At 45.3% G+C, this 15,665-nt stretch overlaps 1 protein-coding gene across 5 annotated transcripts in view; it reads left to right on the plus strand.

The window, feature by feature from the left end:
• The window catches only part of ltbp1 (latent transforming growth factor beta binding protein 1), a 69,752-nt gene that overhangs the window by 14,963 nt on the left and 39,124 nt on the right, over positions 1-15,665 (plus strand). For all 5 annotated transcript variants that reach the window (XM_079729688.1, XM_079729690.1, XM_079729689.1 and 2 more), the window contains exons 4-5: positions 9,085-9,236; positions 14,976-15,143. In XM_079729688.1, coding sequence (XP_079585814.1) covers positions 9,085-9,236; positions 14,976-15,143 — 320 coding nt within the window. The remainder of the gene's footprint in view (positions 1-9,084; positions 9,237-14,975; positions 15,144-15,665) is intronic.

Here is a 15,665-nt window from a genome sequence, read left to right on the forward strand (position 1 = left end):
TAGCACCAACAGAATGGCTATTTAAGACGGCATGTTGCAGCAGGGCTATTTACATTAATACCAGGCCTTGTTGCACAGGATATGAGCCGGTCCCAAGGCAACTATTCCTTCCAATCTAGTCCATGGGTTTATTTGTTTTTTGTCAACTGCAAATTGCATTCAATATGACCGCTATAGGAGTCTTTAGCATTTTAACATGTGGTGATTCAGCATTGCTTTATCCAAAGTGACTTACAAGAGAAGCTGGGAGAAACTGAAAGGAGACAATCAATATTGAATTAAAAAGTGATACTGCTGTAACTAGTTAAAAAAAGCTGGATAGAGTACAGAGTAGCCAAAATGAATCAGAAATAAACTAGAAATAAGTCGATTTCTGTTAGAACTTTAGAGTCTAGTTGAAAATAATCAAACTTCCCTTCAACACGTAGTCACAAAAGAAAACTGTGAAGCAGGAGCTCCAGGTGGACAAAGTTAAAGTTCCCCGGGATTGGGAGCCAAAAGTCTGGATTCTGTGGAACCTGCATCCCAACGGGTCTGACCGTTGAGTAGAATCAGCTGGATCGGTGGTCTGAGGAGGGTCCGACCGTTGAGTAGAATCAGCTGGATCGGTGGTCTGAGGAGGGTCTGACCGTTGAGTAGAATCAGCTGGATCGGTGGTCTGAGGAGGGTCCGACCGTTGAGTAGAATCAGCTGGATCGGTGGTCTGAGGAGGGTCCGACCGTTGGCTAGAATCAGCTGGATCAGTGGTCTGAGGAGGGTCTGACCGTTGGCTAGAATCCCCTGGATCAGTGGGTCGTAGGGGCTCTATGAAGACCCTGGAGTGATCTGCTGGAGGTCAAAGGTCTTATGTTTGGAGCTTGTGGTTCTCTGTCTCTGCTTTGTTTTCAACTTCTTCTCTGGCTCGTGTGTAAATATTTGTGCTATTGGATCTGGATGGGATGGGTCCTGGATTTTGCTATTTCAGATGGGATTCAACCTTTTCCCCAACCCCACCCTGGGAATTACCGTTGAAGACTTGAGTAATGAAGAGTCTGTGTCGCCAAGCGGCTTTTGAAGCCGCTTGGCGACGTAGACTCTTCATTACTCAAGTCTTCATCACCTCATCCTCTCTCTGGTTCTGTTCCAGAACATTTCAGCTTAGAAGCAGACAAGCTTTTGCAAAGTCAACTAACAAATTAATTTAATCTGATTAAATAATTAAAGTCTAATTTATTTGTAAATTGGATTAATTTAAAGGCAGCAATGATTAGTTTGCGTTGGTATTTGCTGCCACTACAGAGGGCGGCAATTTAAGCTTGTTTTCATTGTCAATTAATCATATCTAATCTAATTGATTGATGCTTTGTATTTTTTCTCTCATTAAAAAATTCTAAATGTTTGGAATCAAGGCGATGAACTGGGGTTCTAATGTGAACCTTCTCTCTTGCTCTCTTGCTCCCTGTCGCTCTTTCTAACTCTTTTGCTTACTATCTCTCACTCTCCCTCTCGCGTTTGGTCAAGAATAGCTAAAGAAAGTTTTCCTCCGGATAAATGTTGCGGAGAGAGAGAGAGGGGGCTGGGAGAGGGGGGCAGAGTGAAATAGGGGAGATGGTGAGAAAGACAGATGGAGAGACAGAGAGAAAAGGGAGAGATTGGGAGTGCTGAGCTGCTGTGAGCCTGACTAACCAAATACGACCAGACTGAACTTTGACCCCGCAAGTTATTGAAGGTGTATTCGTTGTTCTCAAAGTTAAGTAGCTGGTTGACCCTGTGTTCCTGTTTTGTTGTGTGTGTGTGTGTGTGTGTGTGTGTGTGTGTGTCTGTGTGTCTGTGTGTGTGTGTGTGTGTGTGTGTTTGGGGGGGTGGTGATGTATGTGTGTTTGGAGATAGCTCAAACTAAAGCAATTGAATGGTTCAGCCCTGATAAGTAAAGTTTACTTATGTGCAACTTTATACCGTTTAGACCCCTAAGCTTCTGGAGAAAATTATACTTTGACAAGGATGGGTTGATAGATGGAAGGATGGATGGATAGCAACCATAACAGATAACAAAATAAATAATAAAGATAACACAAATAAAATGAAGACAACTTATAGACAAACTATCACAGCCTTTACAACTCAAAGTGGAACAAGAAGATGATCTAAGGTACACCAATAAATCGGACAAAATTATAAAATAGATCATTCTCTTCTGTAAATGTACAACTGGCTGGTTCTTAAATGTATATTTAGTTTTACATTCGTTTAATCTATGCAAGTAGATTCTATGTCTAGCTCCAGTTGAGCTAGACACAGATATAGAGCAGCTAGATATAGATATAGCGGAGCTCCTTATAGCTATAGCGAAAGCTAGATATAGATATAGAGCAGCTAGATGATCTCTGTCATCACTGAAACCACGCGACTGGAAACCAAACGGTTTTCACCAGCGGCTAGCTGGGCGGAGTGGGACGGGAGGCCCTGCCTGTTCTACTGTTAACTCCTTACGATGAATTCTTCTTTTATTTCTTTCCAGCTCTATTGGCCAAATTTAGAATCAATAACAACCTCAAATATAGTTTTGGGTTCATGTGTTTTTTCCTGACTTGGACGTCTGGATGGTTTCTCCCGTGATGTTCGTCTTTGTGGGCCTTCAGCCAAACCCAGCTCTGCTCGCCTCTTAATCTCCGCCTGAATCTGTCTGCCCGACTAGCCGTGCCTCAGTCCAAGTCCCCTCATTGAAAATAGAAAACAGTGGAAACAGTCGAAGCTTATCTACTGCATGTACGAGCCCATTACTGTCAAACAAGACTTTTAGTCAGGGCATGTCACTTCTCTTCAATATCTACCACCTCTTAGCTCTGTATCAGCTTTCTGTTTTGGGAAGCGTTACCATGTTTGAACCCTGTTTCAGACCAATACATTATCATAAACTATATGTGTTATCTATGTTCTAGGGGAACATGGGTTTAGACCCATTTTGGTCTGCACACACTGAGGATGACCTGTGGAAACGTATTTTGTTATAAACTAATAAACTTGTGTGTCCCCTTGCCGTCACGCATACAGCTGTTGCTGTATGCGTGATGCTCTGTTGATGCTCTGACTTATTGTAATGACACAGTACACATATTATAGGTCATTGTGCAGTGTATTGCTTTTTAGTGATATATAGGCCCAGAACTGCTGGGGATTCTATTTCCAGATAGGTGCCAGTAAACAGCCATCTGACATTGCCTACTCCTTCACAACAGCTCAGGGGAGAACGTTGGCAAACACCCAGAGAATGTGTCGTTGTTTCGTCTTTCTCCTCCAAACTTCGTCTCTTTCTCCTCCAAACTTTGTTTATGTGTTTTCTTAGTTATTGGCCTGCCTCCCGCCACAAACATCAGGCTCCTAAAAAATGGGAACAGATGATAATATTTCTGCTACCCTCAGTCAGGTAATCAACTGTCTCACCTGTGCTTCGAAGACGTCATTTAATATTGCTGGATCGCTGGTTGATTCAGCGACCATTGGTTGATTCCCAACTCCCAACCGCCTAGTCGGTGGTCTTCGTAAGTGATCAGAGAGAAGTTGCGTGTTTGCCAGGAATTACTTATCTTTTCAATAAATCATTGAAGAGTAAAAGCCCCATCATAAAGCCTTTCCCAGTGTTGTGTTAAATAAGTTAGCTAGGTGTTCTCTGTCCGCCAAAGCTTCATCCAATCAATCAATGCTTACGCCTGGATAACAAACATTCATGTGGGAGCTTGATGTTTGTATTGAGTTGATGAAAAGGCGAGTGGATGGACAGACGAAAGGATGGGTTCCCCAAGCAGAGCTCTTCATTGGTTCAGGTTCTCCTGCCAGTCCCTGTGGGCTGAGCCAGATTTAGAAGAGCTGAACGTGACTTTTTACTATTTAGTAGACGAGGCTATCCAAAGCGACTTAACAAGGGAGTGTTTTTCAGCCACATTAATGAGCAGGTAGACGTTAGGGGAGCTCGCTTAGCGATGCCTACAGGCAGACTGCGGGCGTTGGGGTTCAAACCCAGAACCTTAAAGCTGGGAGCCAAACACACGAACCACGAGACTCTCCTGCAACTTTTTTTTAGCATGTGGGCCATGTGGAAGAGCTTAACACATACTGTGGCTTCCAGCGCCTGGCGTTCCCCGCTACCACCAGCAGCTGCTAGGAACGTCTCCTTAATGGAGTTATTTCTGTGGTTTCTGCTGTTATTATTTGGAGTGTCCTTATGGTGGGCGGAAGACTTGGACTGAGCCGTAGAAGGAATGATGTGGGACGCTGGGGTTTTAACCCACAATCTGGTATTTATGGTCCGATGTCTGAGAGTATTGACTATAGTGTCTGGTAGTACAATCTATTGTCTGAGAGTATAGACTGGAGTCTGTTGTTACAGTCTACTGTCTAAGAGTATAGACTAGAGTCTGTTGTGTCAGTCTACTTTCTAAAAGTAGTGACTAGAGTCTGTTGTACAGTCTAATGTCTGAGAGTATAGACTATAGACTGCCTGAGAGTATAGACTATATAGTGTCTGAGAGTATACACTGTCTATACTATCTAGAGTATATACTATAGTCAGGTGTTATGGTCTATAGTTGGGGAATACAGTCTATAGTCTTGTATGGTCTGTAGTCAGGGAAAACAGTCCATAGTCTGGGAATACAGTCTACATTCTGGTATGGTCTATAGTCTGGGAATGCAGTCTACAGTCTGGTATGGTCTATAGTCTGGGAATATAGTCTATAGTTTGGTATAGTCTACAGTCTGGGAATACAGTTTTAAGGTTTAAAGTTTGTATGGTCCAGTAAATACTGTCTGATACAATCTTAAGTCTGTTCTATAATGTGGTACAGTTTATAGTCTGGTGTAAGCTCCATGCAGACAATAGGGGAATGAACCTTGTGTGTCGGGGCCTTTATCGAGTTTGACGGATATATTTTATGACTTGTTATTCCCCACTGCATGTCCTGAGTTTCCCGAGTTGGGATCACCCAGGACTGAAGGAGGAGGAGGAGGAGGTTGAGACTGTGAAAGAAACCAGCTGAGGACTTTATCCCTTCTGCTCAATATCCTGCAGATTTTGGTGGATGCCCAAATCTCAATCCTGCCGTATTCTGCTTCCCTGTAGACCTCTGCCCAAACCCCCCATCCTGCCATATTCTGCTCTCTGTCAGACCTCTGTCCAAACCCCCTATCCTGCCGTATTCTGCTCTCTGTCAGACCTCTGCCCAAACCCCCCATCCTGCCGTATTCTGCTCTCTGTCAGACCTCTGTCCAAACCCCCCATCCTGCCGTATTCTGCTCTCTGTCAGACCTCTGCCCAAACCCCCCATCCTGCCGTATTCTGCTCTCTGTTAGACCTCTGCCCGAACCCCCCATCATGCCGTATTCCACTCTCTAGCAGTACTGTAGACCAACACCCAATCCTGCATATACTGCTCTTGGGTAAAACCTTGCCACAACCCCCACCCTCCCATATTCTGCTCTCTGCTAAAAACCCTTTCCAAACCCCATCCTGGGATATTCTGCTCTCTGGTAGAACTCTGCCCAAACCCCCATCCTGCTATTTTCTGCTCTCGGGTGGAACTCTGCCTAAACCAAAGGGAGTGTATTGTTGAAGATACATCAGGGGGTCAGGTGAAATAGGAAATGTTCTGAACCAAGTCTTAGTTGGCTGACGGATGCTATGGCTATCACCGGGATTGCCATCTGATGTAATCGTTCATGTGCCGTTTTGTAAGCATCGTATCCTGAGAGCTGCGATGTTATAGACACAATTTTATTTTGTTCAAACACATGACTTTAGTTAAAGAGGTGCTTTCATCCAAAAATAATAACAATAAGTGCATTCAACCATGAAGGTACAACCCAGAAACTGCAGGAATCATGCAAGTACAAACAATTGATCAAATAAGCAAACTACCTCATTGGGTGCATGAAGCTTCACGGCATCAGTCTATGATTTGTTCAAAACGAGAGGTGCTGGGAGACTGTCAACATTTATGATGTTTCCACAGGGAGAATTCCAAACATTGTTACCAACAAGCTTTGTTTCTAGATGTTTTGAGTACGGACAGTGTTCCGACAAAACTGTTGAGTAAAGGTTATTGAGTAACATTATTGTGTATATTACATACAAATACATAAGAGTGCAGTTCTGATTAAAAAAACGACAGATAGAGACTGTGATGTTTAGTTGAGCTTGGTTCTGCTTGACGGATTTCATTACGAGTCACATGGGCTGTGGGTAGAAAGGACTCACTCTCTCTCTCTCTGCTCTTTAATAACCCACTTCCTGTCTGAGAGGGGCAACAAAGGGTGACCTTTCCTAAGATGTCAGAGCGATTACAAACATCCCTGTACAGTAGCGCTGGAATCAGAGCGGGGAGCTATTGTGTTACGGGTGGTCCAGAAGCCCAATGGATGGAATCCGCCCGCAGTAATGAAGCCGAAATGACGCAGAACTGCATGGAAATGCCAGCCCAGCAGAACCGAGAAAATGAGTAGCAGGCTTGGCTTCTGACCCGCCGAGCGTGTGTTGGTCTGCAGTGGTACTGCTGTCCTACGGCCCAGTTTGAGAAGACGGAGTAAAAGTGAATGGCTTTATTGACAACACATGGTGTAATTTTGTGTATGTGTGTGTGTGTGTGTGTGTGTGTGTTTTATAAAGGAAAAATTCAATTCTGGCGAGAGTGGAATAAGTATTTAATTGCAGGGCATTCAAAGATACAACACAAACAAATATAAATCAATTAAGTTACGTTACAATATTGGAAAATTTATATCATAACATCCGCTACGCTCAAGGTTAAATCTGTGTCCTGGAGTCAACCAGAGTCAAACTAGCTGTCTTCTCTATCGCACTGTCAAGATGCGATAGAGCTCATGCTACGCTGAATAGTTTCTGGAAAATACGATTACCATCCCAGTCGAGACAGCAAACTGGACGTCTGCCTGTGTGCTTCAAGTATCAAGGCCCTAATGAAAAACCTGCTGAAGCCAAGTGTATTTTGTCAATCCTTTTCTCTTCTTGGCTTTTCGAAGAATACAAGAAGCAAAATCAATTTGTTTTAGCAGATAGTTGGATTCAAATAAAGGAATGAGGAGCTGCTACCATGGGAAGGGGCTGCTGGCACGCCAACGCGGGCCCCTGTAGGATAAACATGTTACTGGCTCAACATCCACAGACCAGCCCATCTGTACCAGGGTGCTCTGTGGACACAACACAAATGTATATGTGCAAATACTCAGACCTGCTTGTATGTGCATCAGTTTCAGATATGTGTTGCACGTTTTCTTCATGCTGCACATATTGACTACATCGTTTGACACAAGACTCTTTATAATGAGAGTGAATGTGTGTGTGTGTGTGTGTGTGTGTGTGTGTCTCGGGTAATGACCTTGCAAGTCCAGCGAGCTCATGGTGCATGTGATGAGTGTACAAATGAGGAGGGAACACGGAGGGTGTTCGACTGCTGGTGAAGTTAGTTTTCTGGTTGGTGAGCTGGAGGTCTGTCCCAGACCTGGAGGGAGACGTCTCCGTCTGGCCCCACAATCATCAGCCCACAAACACAGCAAACAGAAGCGTTCGTCCTCTTGTCTGGAGCCTCCTCCTCGGGCCACAGAGCTTACCTTTTTTTGTCTGGCTCTTTCCTTTTGAAATAAATGCTCGGCCCCAGAAGGACCATCCTTGTTTTCTGCCTCCTATGCCAGAATTGCAAAGCACTTTACGATAAGACAAGATTGTATATTTTGTTCAAGGGTTGTGTTTGGCTGGATAAACAACCTCTGGCTACCTCTTACGGGATATTGTGTTGTGTATTGTAAAAACACTGCTTGTAGCTGTGGAGTCTGTTTGTGGAGGATGGCTGCTTTAAGCAATCTCACCTTGCCAGTCTGCTTGGCCTCTGGGGTTGGGTGAGGTTGCACACCTGTTGCGCATCAAGTAATCAATGTGCACAGGCAACACCACCGCCCGGCGACCTTGGGTTTGGAGAGGGCCAGTAAAAGTCACCTAGATGGAATGTTTTCATGTTTGCATTTAGATGGTTTTATCCATAGTAACTTAAAATTAATACTGGAGCAACTACCAAAGCCTAAGTTCTGCATGGCCAAGTTTATAAGCACACCAACTGGAACGAGTTTAGAGTAACTCCTGGCGTCAGGCAGAAAGAGGTTGTTCTTTGTATTTGTGCTGGACAAAAGTGCTCTGTTCTTTCTAGCCGGTGACAAGACCTTTTCTCAGTGGCTGTCCGTGTCTCTCAAGTGCTCCAGGTGTACAGGGAGCAGCTTCTGGCCACAGTGGTTTTCACATGGAGCGGTCAATGTTGTGGCGCTTTGCGGTAAACAAGGTTTGAGTCAGAAGGACGTGTAGAGGAGCTCTCTGCCTGGCGACAGCTGGGTATAAGGTGCTTGTTATGGACCCTAGTTGTGACCTCATCGCTAAATCGTTTTAGAGGCGAACTGCTCGACGCATTGTTGCTCTCCACTAACACAGACCAGTGTGCTGTTGACTCACGATGCATGGGAGACACTCAGACACGTGGGCACGCAGGAAGGCGTATTTATATACCCTATATATATAAAGGGGTGGGATTATTCTTGTTTAAAAAAATTCCATCTTTATTTTCATGACCTGAAGGGCTGCATTCAAATACTCTGATGGTATTAGATGACTCGATCTGAAGTAATAAATAATATGTGCATTTATTTCTTAAAGAATATTCTATCTTCATGTGTCTCATGAACATCGGTTGGTGGTTAAACCTGCATTATGTAAAGCCTTGGTCTGTTACTCCAAGGAATTAGAACAACCAGGGATTTTTGCTGTTCACACTCATTCTTAAATGCTCTTTAACTGTTTTCGGTTTTCTAAGTCACTTGTTTAGACAAGCGTTTAGGCCCTTTTTTCCCATCGTATGTGGGAATTCTTGAATTGAGGTTTATCTGCCTATAATTTTGTTAAATCACTGTTGAGCCCTTTGCAAACACAGCGCAATTAAAAAGTCCTGCAAAATATACAATGTCAAAAATACAAATAAACCCAACAGCATTATCAACATTTGGAAATCGTCAACAAAACCCTTGTTCTCTTGTGTTCCTCTCCTCCCCAACCAGGATCCGGCCCATTCCCCTGCATCCGGTCCACAACCAGCAGTACGTGATGAAGCCAAAGTACTACCACGTGCACAGCCCCCACACCCAGACCCACGGCCAGCCCCAGCCCGACCTCGCCATCCCCCTGTTGGCAGGCCACAACGGCCTCCTCGGTGAGTCAGCCACTGGATCTGTACTGTTGGAAGACCATGTGGAACATATGGGAGACGGGGTGAATCATATCGGTATAAAATGAGATACAATAATATAAGATGGTACTTTATTAAAGGTGCTGCGGGTAAGATTTAAGAGCTATAATTCAAGTATAATCTATTATAAATGCCATAGCCATTCGTCAGCTATTAGGGAGTGAAATGCTCTGTGAGGCTTTCTGTTCTGGTTGGCTGCACTCCTACCTCTATGAGATGATTTACATTTTAGACCGCTCTTGGCTCATTCTAGATCAATCAGGGCATCACTCACCTGATTGGTTTGGGGAATCTATCTTTCCTGTTAGTCCCAGGCGTTCCAACTGCGGAAAAATTGAGGGAAGGAGGGAGCAGAGAAGGGAGGGGGATTTTTTTGGGGCGGTTTTCATTTTCGAAAGGTTGCTCTCTGCTGTTTTCTGCTCTATTTCAAGAGTAGTAGACATGTTGATGCAGAGATCTGTGTACACATCAACATCCGAGGTAGACATTATCGACAGTATGAATGCAACGCTATTGAGACCATACACTGTCTCGCTGTCATCGTGGTTGTGGTTATGCTTGGCGCAGCTTCCACTCCACACAGTCCAAATCGGTTCCTGAAAGGTGTTTTCATTCCTGATCCAGGTCGACCATCCAACGTGTGTAGTGTGTTCCCTGCTTTGACGGCAGACTGGCGCTCCTGAACCAGATTGCTTCATAAACCCCTCAGGCCCACCTAATCCGTCTGTCCGGACGACGCAACGCGCGGGTTAGAGGGGAACTGCATCAGCGTGTGAGAGTAGACGAACGATCGCTAGGAGTGTGAACCAGTCCCCCTCTCTGTGGACTCTCTGGATGAAATGAGGCCCACATGAAGGCCAGGGACCTCGGGTTTCATTGGCCAGGAAGATGTCCTGAGCTATGGTTACGGAAGTTCAGAATGACGCGCAACTCGTTGTTATTTTGTCATAATTAATTCTTATTTTTTTTGTCCACTGCCTCGATGCATTGTGCTGGTTTGCTCCATAGGTACAGGAAGTAACCCAGACTGTTTAAAATAGGAATGAGGAACGTTCCCCAAGGTTTTTTTCTGACAGCCTGTCAGTGGCGACTATTACAGTAGTCACCATGAATGGTTAATGGCTGGAAAAATACATAAAACTACACAGTGCCAAAAAGCAGAATTCAATTAATGGATGTTTCTGGCCCACCGCAGTAACAGCATGCTTATACACGTTAACGTCGGAAGTCTGTTCAACACATGACAGATGGAATAATAAGCTTTTGGTTAAGTGTCTGAGTATCTCTATACAGTCCATCTATCTCTATAGTGTTGAGGCACAACGGTAGATATAATAGGCAATTTAGAATGAAATAACCTGACACCTTGGCTCGAAGACGCAGACCATCTAGGCTCTGACCTGCTCGGGTGGGACAAGGCTACGCGTGTTAAAACCCCTTCTGTCTGCTTGTTTTCCATTTGTCTGCCATGACAGCAGATAAGACAGCTGGCCATTGTCCTTTCTCTTTCTCCCTCCTCCCTTCATCAACTCACAGGCTCACACACACACACATCCACTCCCACAGACATACACGCACCACACTGTGGCGATGCATGTGGTTATGGCGATAATGAGTTAAAGACTTAAGCATTACCTGCTGTGCGGGGCTGTCCAGAGTGAATTATTACACTCATTTTCTAAAGGCAAATACAGGCCAGGGGAGTGGGAGAGAGAACATAGGGTAGATGGATGGAGGGGGGGGGAGAGAGAGAGAGGGAGAGAGAAAGAGAGAGAGAGAGAGCGCGCTAGTACCGGAGCGAGAGCATCTGGGGAGAGGATGAGTGATAGACTGAGAGGAAAAGAGAGGTAATAAAGAGGTGAGAGTATAGAGATGGCATGGGGAGAAAGAGGGATAGAGCAAGAGATGGAAGGAGATTAGAGAGAGGGAGGTAGAGAGAGAGAGAGCGAGAGAGTGGGAAAAAATAGAGGGACATATAGAGGGTGAGAGAGCGATAACGGACAATACAAAGTGTATAACCTATAGAAAGCCTCTCAGTTTCTGATCTTTGAAAGATATGAACTTCAAACACGCCGTAGGACAAAAGCTCTCACCTCCATGCCACAGAGATGTCACACACGAGGTCGATGCTCCAATTCGGGCATCCGCTGAATCAGCTCTGCTGTGTGTAGGCCAACAAGCCATGCTCCATCAAAACCTCCCGGTGTTGACGGACAGCGTAGCACACAGTACCTCACGTTGCCTTTGGCTGCTACAGCATTATATGCCTTAACGGCTTTTCAGTTTTACTTGCATCAGTTATTGATTTCAGAAAGAAATGGTTGTCTTTGACAAACGCACTGCATAGCCTACAGATGGAGGGTGGAGGGACGGTGTTTGTTACTAAAGTAGACCCATGTTTTTTTTAACCACTGGTCAAAGGTGCTTAATCCCCAGTCTTCATCTCACATCCCCTAACCTCAGAAATCCTGAGGCAGCCATTTGATTGGCTGCGAGTTTTAATAAATTCCCGCTTCCAGTAAAATCCTGTCGCAACTCTGTTCCAACACCTCATTCACCCCTCATGTTTCATTGGTTGTAAGTGTGATGAAAGCTAACGCTGTCCCCGACGTTGAAACTCATCAGGCCATCAGAGTTTGGAATGTCGCGGAAGAGAAATGGCAACAGATTGAACTGAATATTCACCAGGTTGTCTGGTCCGGAGGGCTGGGTTTCGCGATGCGAACCCTGGTCTGGCTGCCAGTCACTGGCCGCTTACAAAATGCCTAACACACCTGCACCCCTTCATTCCAATGCAGCCATGCAAGAGGCGCAGGCTGGGACGATGCCCAGGTGGGTAACAGAGGGGAGAGGTGGGGGGCGAGGGCTAAAGAAGATACAATTAACACAAAGGAGGGTGAAAGTCTTGGAGGGATGAGGACAAGGAGGTGGTGGTTTTAATGAGGGGAGAAAGTTTCATGAGGCATTTGTGGGAATGAAAGAGAGATGAGTCCTAAAAGAGATTTAAGGTAGACTTTAAAAAAAAAAGATAAAGGTCCCAGGGAAATATGTTGCTATATTTCATTGCAATTGATTCTTAATTGCAATGTGTCACTAAAGAAGACACTTAAAGACAGAGTATTTAACAGCCTGCAAAATAACACCTGTTAAATAAGCCCTGCAGGCTTATCTTTTCTTTCTTAACAGTTTTGGTTTCAATCTGCATTCTCTGTATAAACGTCTGTCTATACATGTGTGTGTGTGTTTATGTGTGTATCAATTCACATATCTTGCACTGTCTATCCCTTTGTCTCTCTGTCTGTTTGTATGTCTGTCTCTCTGTCTATTTGTGTGTCTGGCCCCATGTCTATCTCCAGACAGCGTACAATCATAGCTTCTACCAGGCCTGGTAAATCCATTCCTCCTATGACTCTCTGCTCCCCTCATCCTCTTCTCTCCTCTCCTCTCATCTTCTCTGCTTTCTCCTTTGCTCTTCCGCTCTCCCTCTCTCCTCCGCTCCCTCTCTCCTCCTCTCCCTCCATCCCTCCTCTCCCCCTCTCCCTCCCCTCCGCCTCTGGAATTTGCTTGTGGTACAGCATGTCCTCACCAGCGCGATATAGACACATAGAACAGAACAGTAGGAGAAGAGCATATATTTTCAATGCATAAACAGACAGGACACACCCAAAGTCACCAAATGTACATTGTTGTACCTGTGTTTACAATACAGTGGTAGTACAAAACGTGCAAAGCCCATAGTGGAACTAGTAGTAATTCAGTAGTAGAACTGAAGGATCCGAAACACACAGGAGTACAGCTGTTCTGTGGCGGCGGGGTAAAGGAGGAACAGGCGATCTTTATCACAGCTCAGACCTGTTCCCTCTCCTGTTCAGCAGACTCTGGGCTGGCGTAGAGCAGCCTCAGGGAACACGATATGTACGAGCACACTGATGTTTTTATCTGTCTTCTGGTTCTGTTCTACAAAGCAGAGTCAGCGTAATGTCAACGTAGTGTCTCCTACAATCTGCCTCTTGGCGATGTACTGTACACACGCACAGCAGAAACAGAGGTAGCTGAGATCGTGTATCTTTAAAATCGTTTCAAAATAATACCTTTTGTCTGTGCGGGCTACTAGTTGAATTCTACTGCACTGAGTTAATGTCTTACTTTGTACTATTTGGTGGTTTAGTTTAAGTCAAATTCATCATGTAAGATAAATACATATGTTGAATTTGGTCAATATTATATTTGTCTGTTGACAATGGACATATATATATATATATATATATATATATATATATATATATATATCGTTGACCAAATACAAGAAATATATATTTTTCTTCTAAAATGGAAGAAGCTAAAATCTTCACCTTTCAACCACACTCCCAGCCAAAGGTCCCGAGGCGGTCCCACGGCAGCCAGCGGTGGAGGTAATCCCCCCGGAAGACCCATGACATAAATATATACATTTATATATAGAATTATTACAGCCGCCTAACACCATGTCGAAGCGTGTTTATGAAACCTTGTGGATATCTTTATCCCATGTCCCTGGTGTAGCAACAACAAAAACACACGGGGTGTTGACATTTTGTCTTTTAACGGCCCTCATCGTATTCATCCCTCGCGGCCTAATCGCCATCTTTTCCTGAGCCTTGGAGGTAAATATTTAGTCATGTGGGAGCTGGTAGCGCCGGGGTACTCTACTGCTTTGATAAACACAGCTACTAGCTACTGGCACCGCTCCCGGGGCGCTCACCCTCCCAAGCCCGCCGCTCAGACTCCAAACCCACAGGGTTTAGCCTGTGATGACGGGCCCGACGGCCACTCTTTGATATCGGCTCAGACCCGGCGCTGTGTGTGCCTGCTGAAATATGAAGGAGGCCCCTGACAGATGGGGCAGGGTGATGAGTCAGATAGAGGGAGGGGGGCGGCCAAGTCTGGGTGGGGTGCTTTGGGGGAATAACCTGTGTCTTATAAACAGGACAGTAGCATAAGCAACCTTGTAAGAAAGTCCTGTTTCCTTGGCTCGGTCGCTGTGGCGGTGAGGTAGTGGGAGCTAGTCACGGCTGCTTTTCTCCCCGACGTGTGACTTCACCCTCAAAGCGTGGAGTCGGAGCCGTGAAGGTTTGTGTGGGCACAAGGAAAATACGTTTGGGATCTTTCTGTTTTTTTTCTCTCCCTCGCTGTCTGAGGTGCCGAAAACTTTGGAAGCGTTTGTTGGAAGAAGTTACCCAGAGAAAGGGCGTGGGAGTAAAAAAAAAAGGGGGGGGGGGGGGGGGGAGTTAAGGAACGAAAACAAGAAGAGTCTTAGTGTTTTGGTATGAACCAGGGCACCACGATACGCCACTCAGCCACTTCTGTGGGGCGCTGCACTCTGGAGGGATACCTGGAGCTCATCCCAGAGTTGTGTTTGCTGAACTCCTTCTTTCTCTCTCTTTCTTGTGTGGCAGCCCTTTTTCCCTTCGCGATTCCCCTCCAGATTTAGAAGCCACCGAGGCACCGAGGAGACGCTCGCACAGAGCTAGACGAGAAGGGTTCAGTCGTCACACATAAGCTCAGGGCTGGTGGGGCTGCACACCGTTTGAAACAAAAACGGCAAAAAAGGGTCAAAATCCTGCCGATTGACACCAATGGCTCAGCGGGTGGTTAATCTGTACCTTCTCCTCTGCCTCCTTCTCCCCCTCTCGGCCCTGGTGTACCCCTCGACCCGGCCTGCAGTGAGCAACCACACGGGGCGCATCAAGGTGGTGTTCACGCCCACCATCTGCAAGGTGACCTGCATGGGCGGCCGCTGCCACAACAACTGCGAGATGGGGAACACCACCACCATCATCAGCGAGAACGGACACGCTACCGACACGCTGACTGCACCCAACTTCAGAGTAGGTGAGTAGGTGGCTTACTGTTTACTATGAACTATACTACACTGGATACCATTTTATATATACTATGCTTTATACTATGCTAAACTATGCACTATATCGTCTTTTATTCATTTAGTCATTTAGTAGTTGCTTTATCCACAGCAACCGATAGTAAATTGATTCAGATACAGCAAGGTTGTTAAAGGGGTACGCTGAGGTATCTGTAATTGACGTTTGCTTCCAAAGTTCTCTAGCTGCAAATTCCTCATTGTGCATCCAGAAGGGGAGTTCCCTTTGTTAGTATTTTTGTGCCAAATTATCAGTTTTCTTTAGACAAACTACAATCTTGTGTTTTGTTACTGGCACTTGCTTGGAATAAGAATCTCTTCTGTCTATCTCTGGAAATCAAATCAAAGTGTACTGTCCTCACAACAGCGAACCCAGTGAACTCCCCTTCTGGGTGCAAAAAGATGAATTCGGAATTCTGGTCTGAATCTGGTTATGAAACGGCAAATGACAGATATCTCAGGGTAGGGGATAGGCA

The sequence above is a fragment of the Pollachius pollachius genome (genome assembly GCF_949987615.1).
Source record: "Pollachius pollachius genome assembly, chromosome: 2".
Classification (NCBI taxonomy): Eukaryota; Metazoa; Chordata; class Actinopteri; order Gadiformes; family Gadidae; genus Pollachius; species Pollachius pollachius.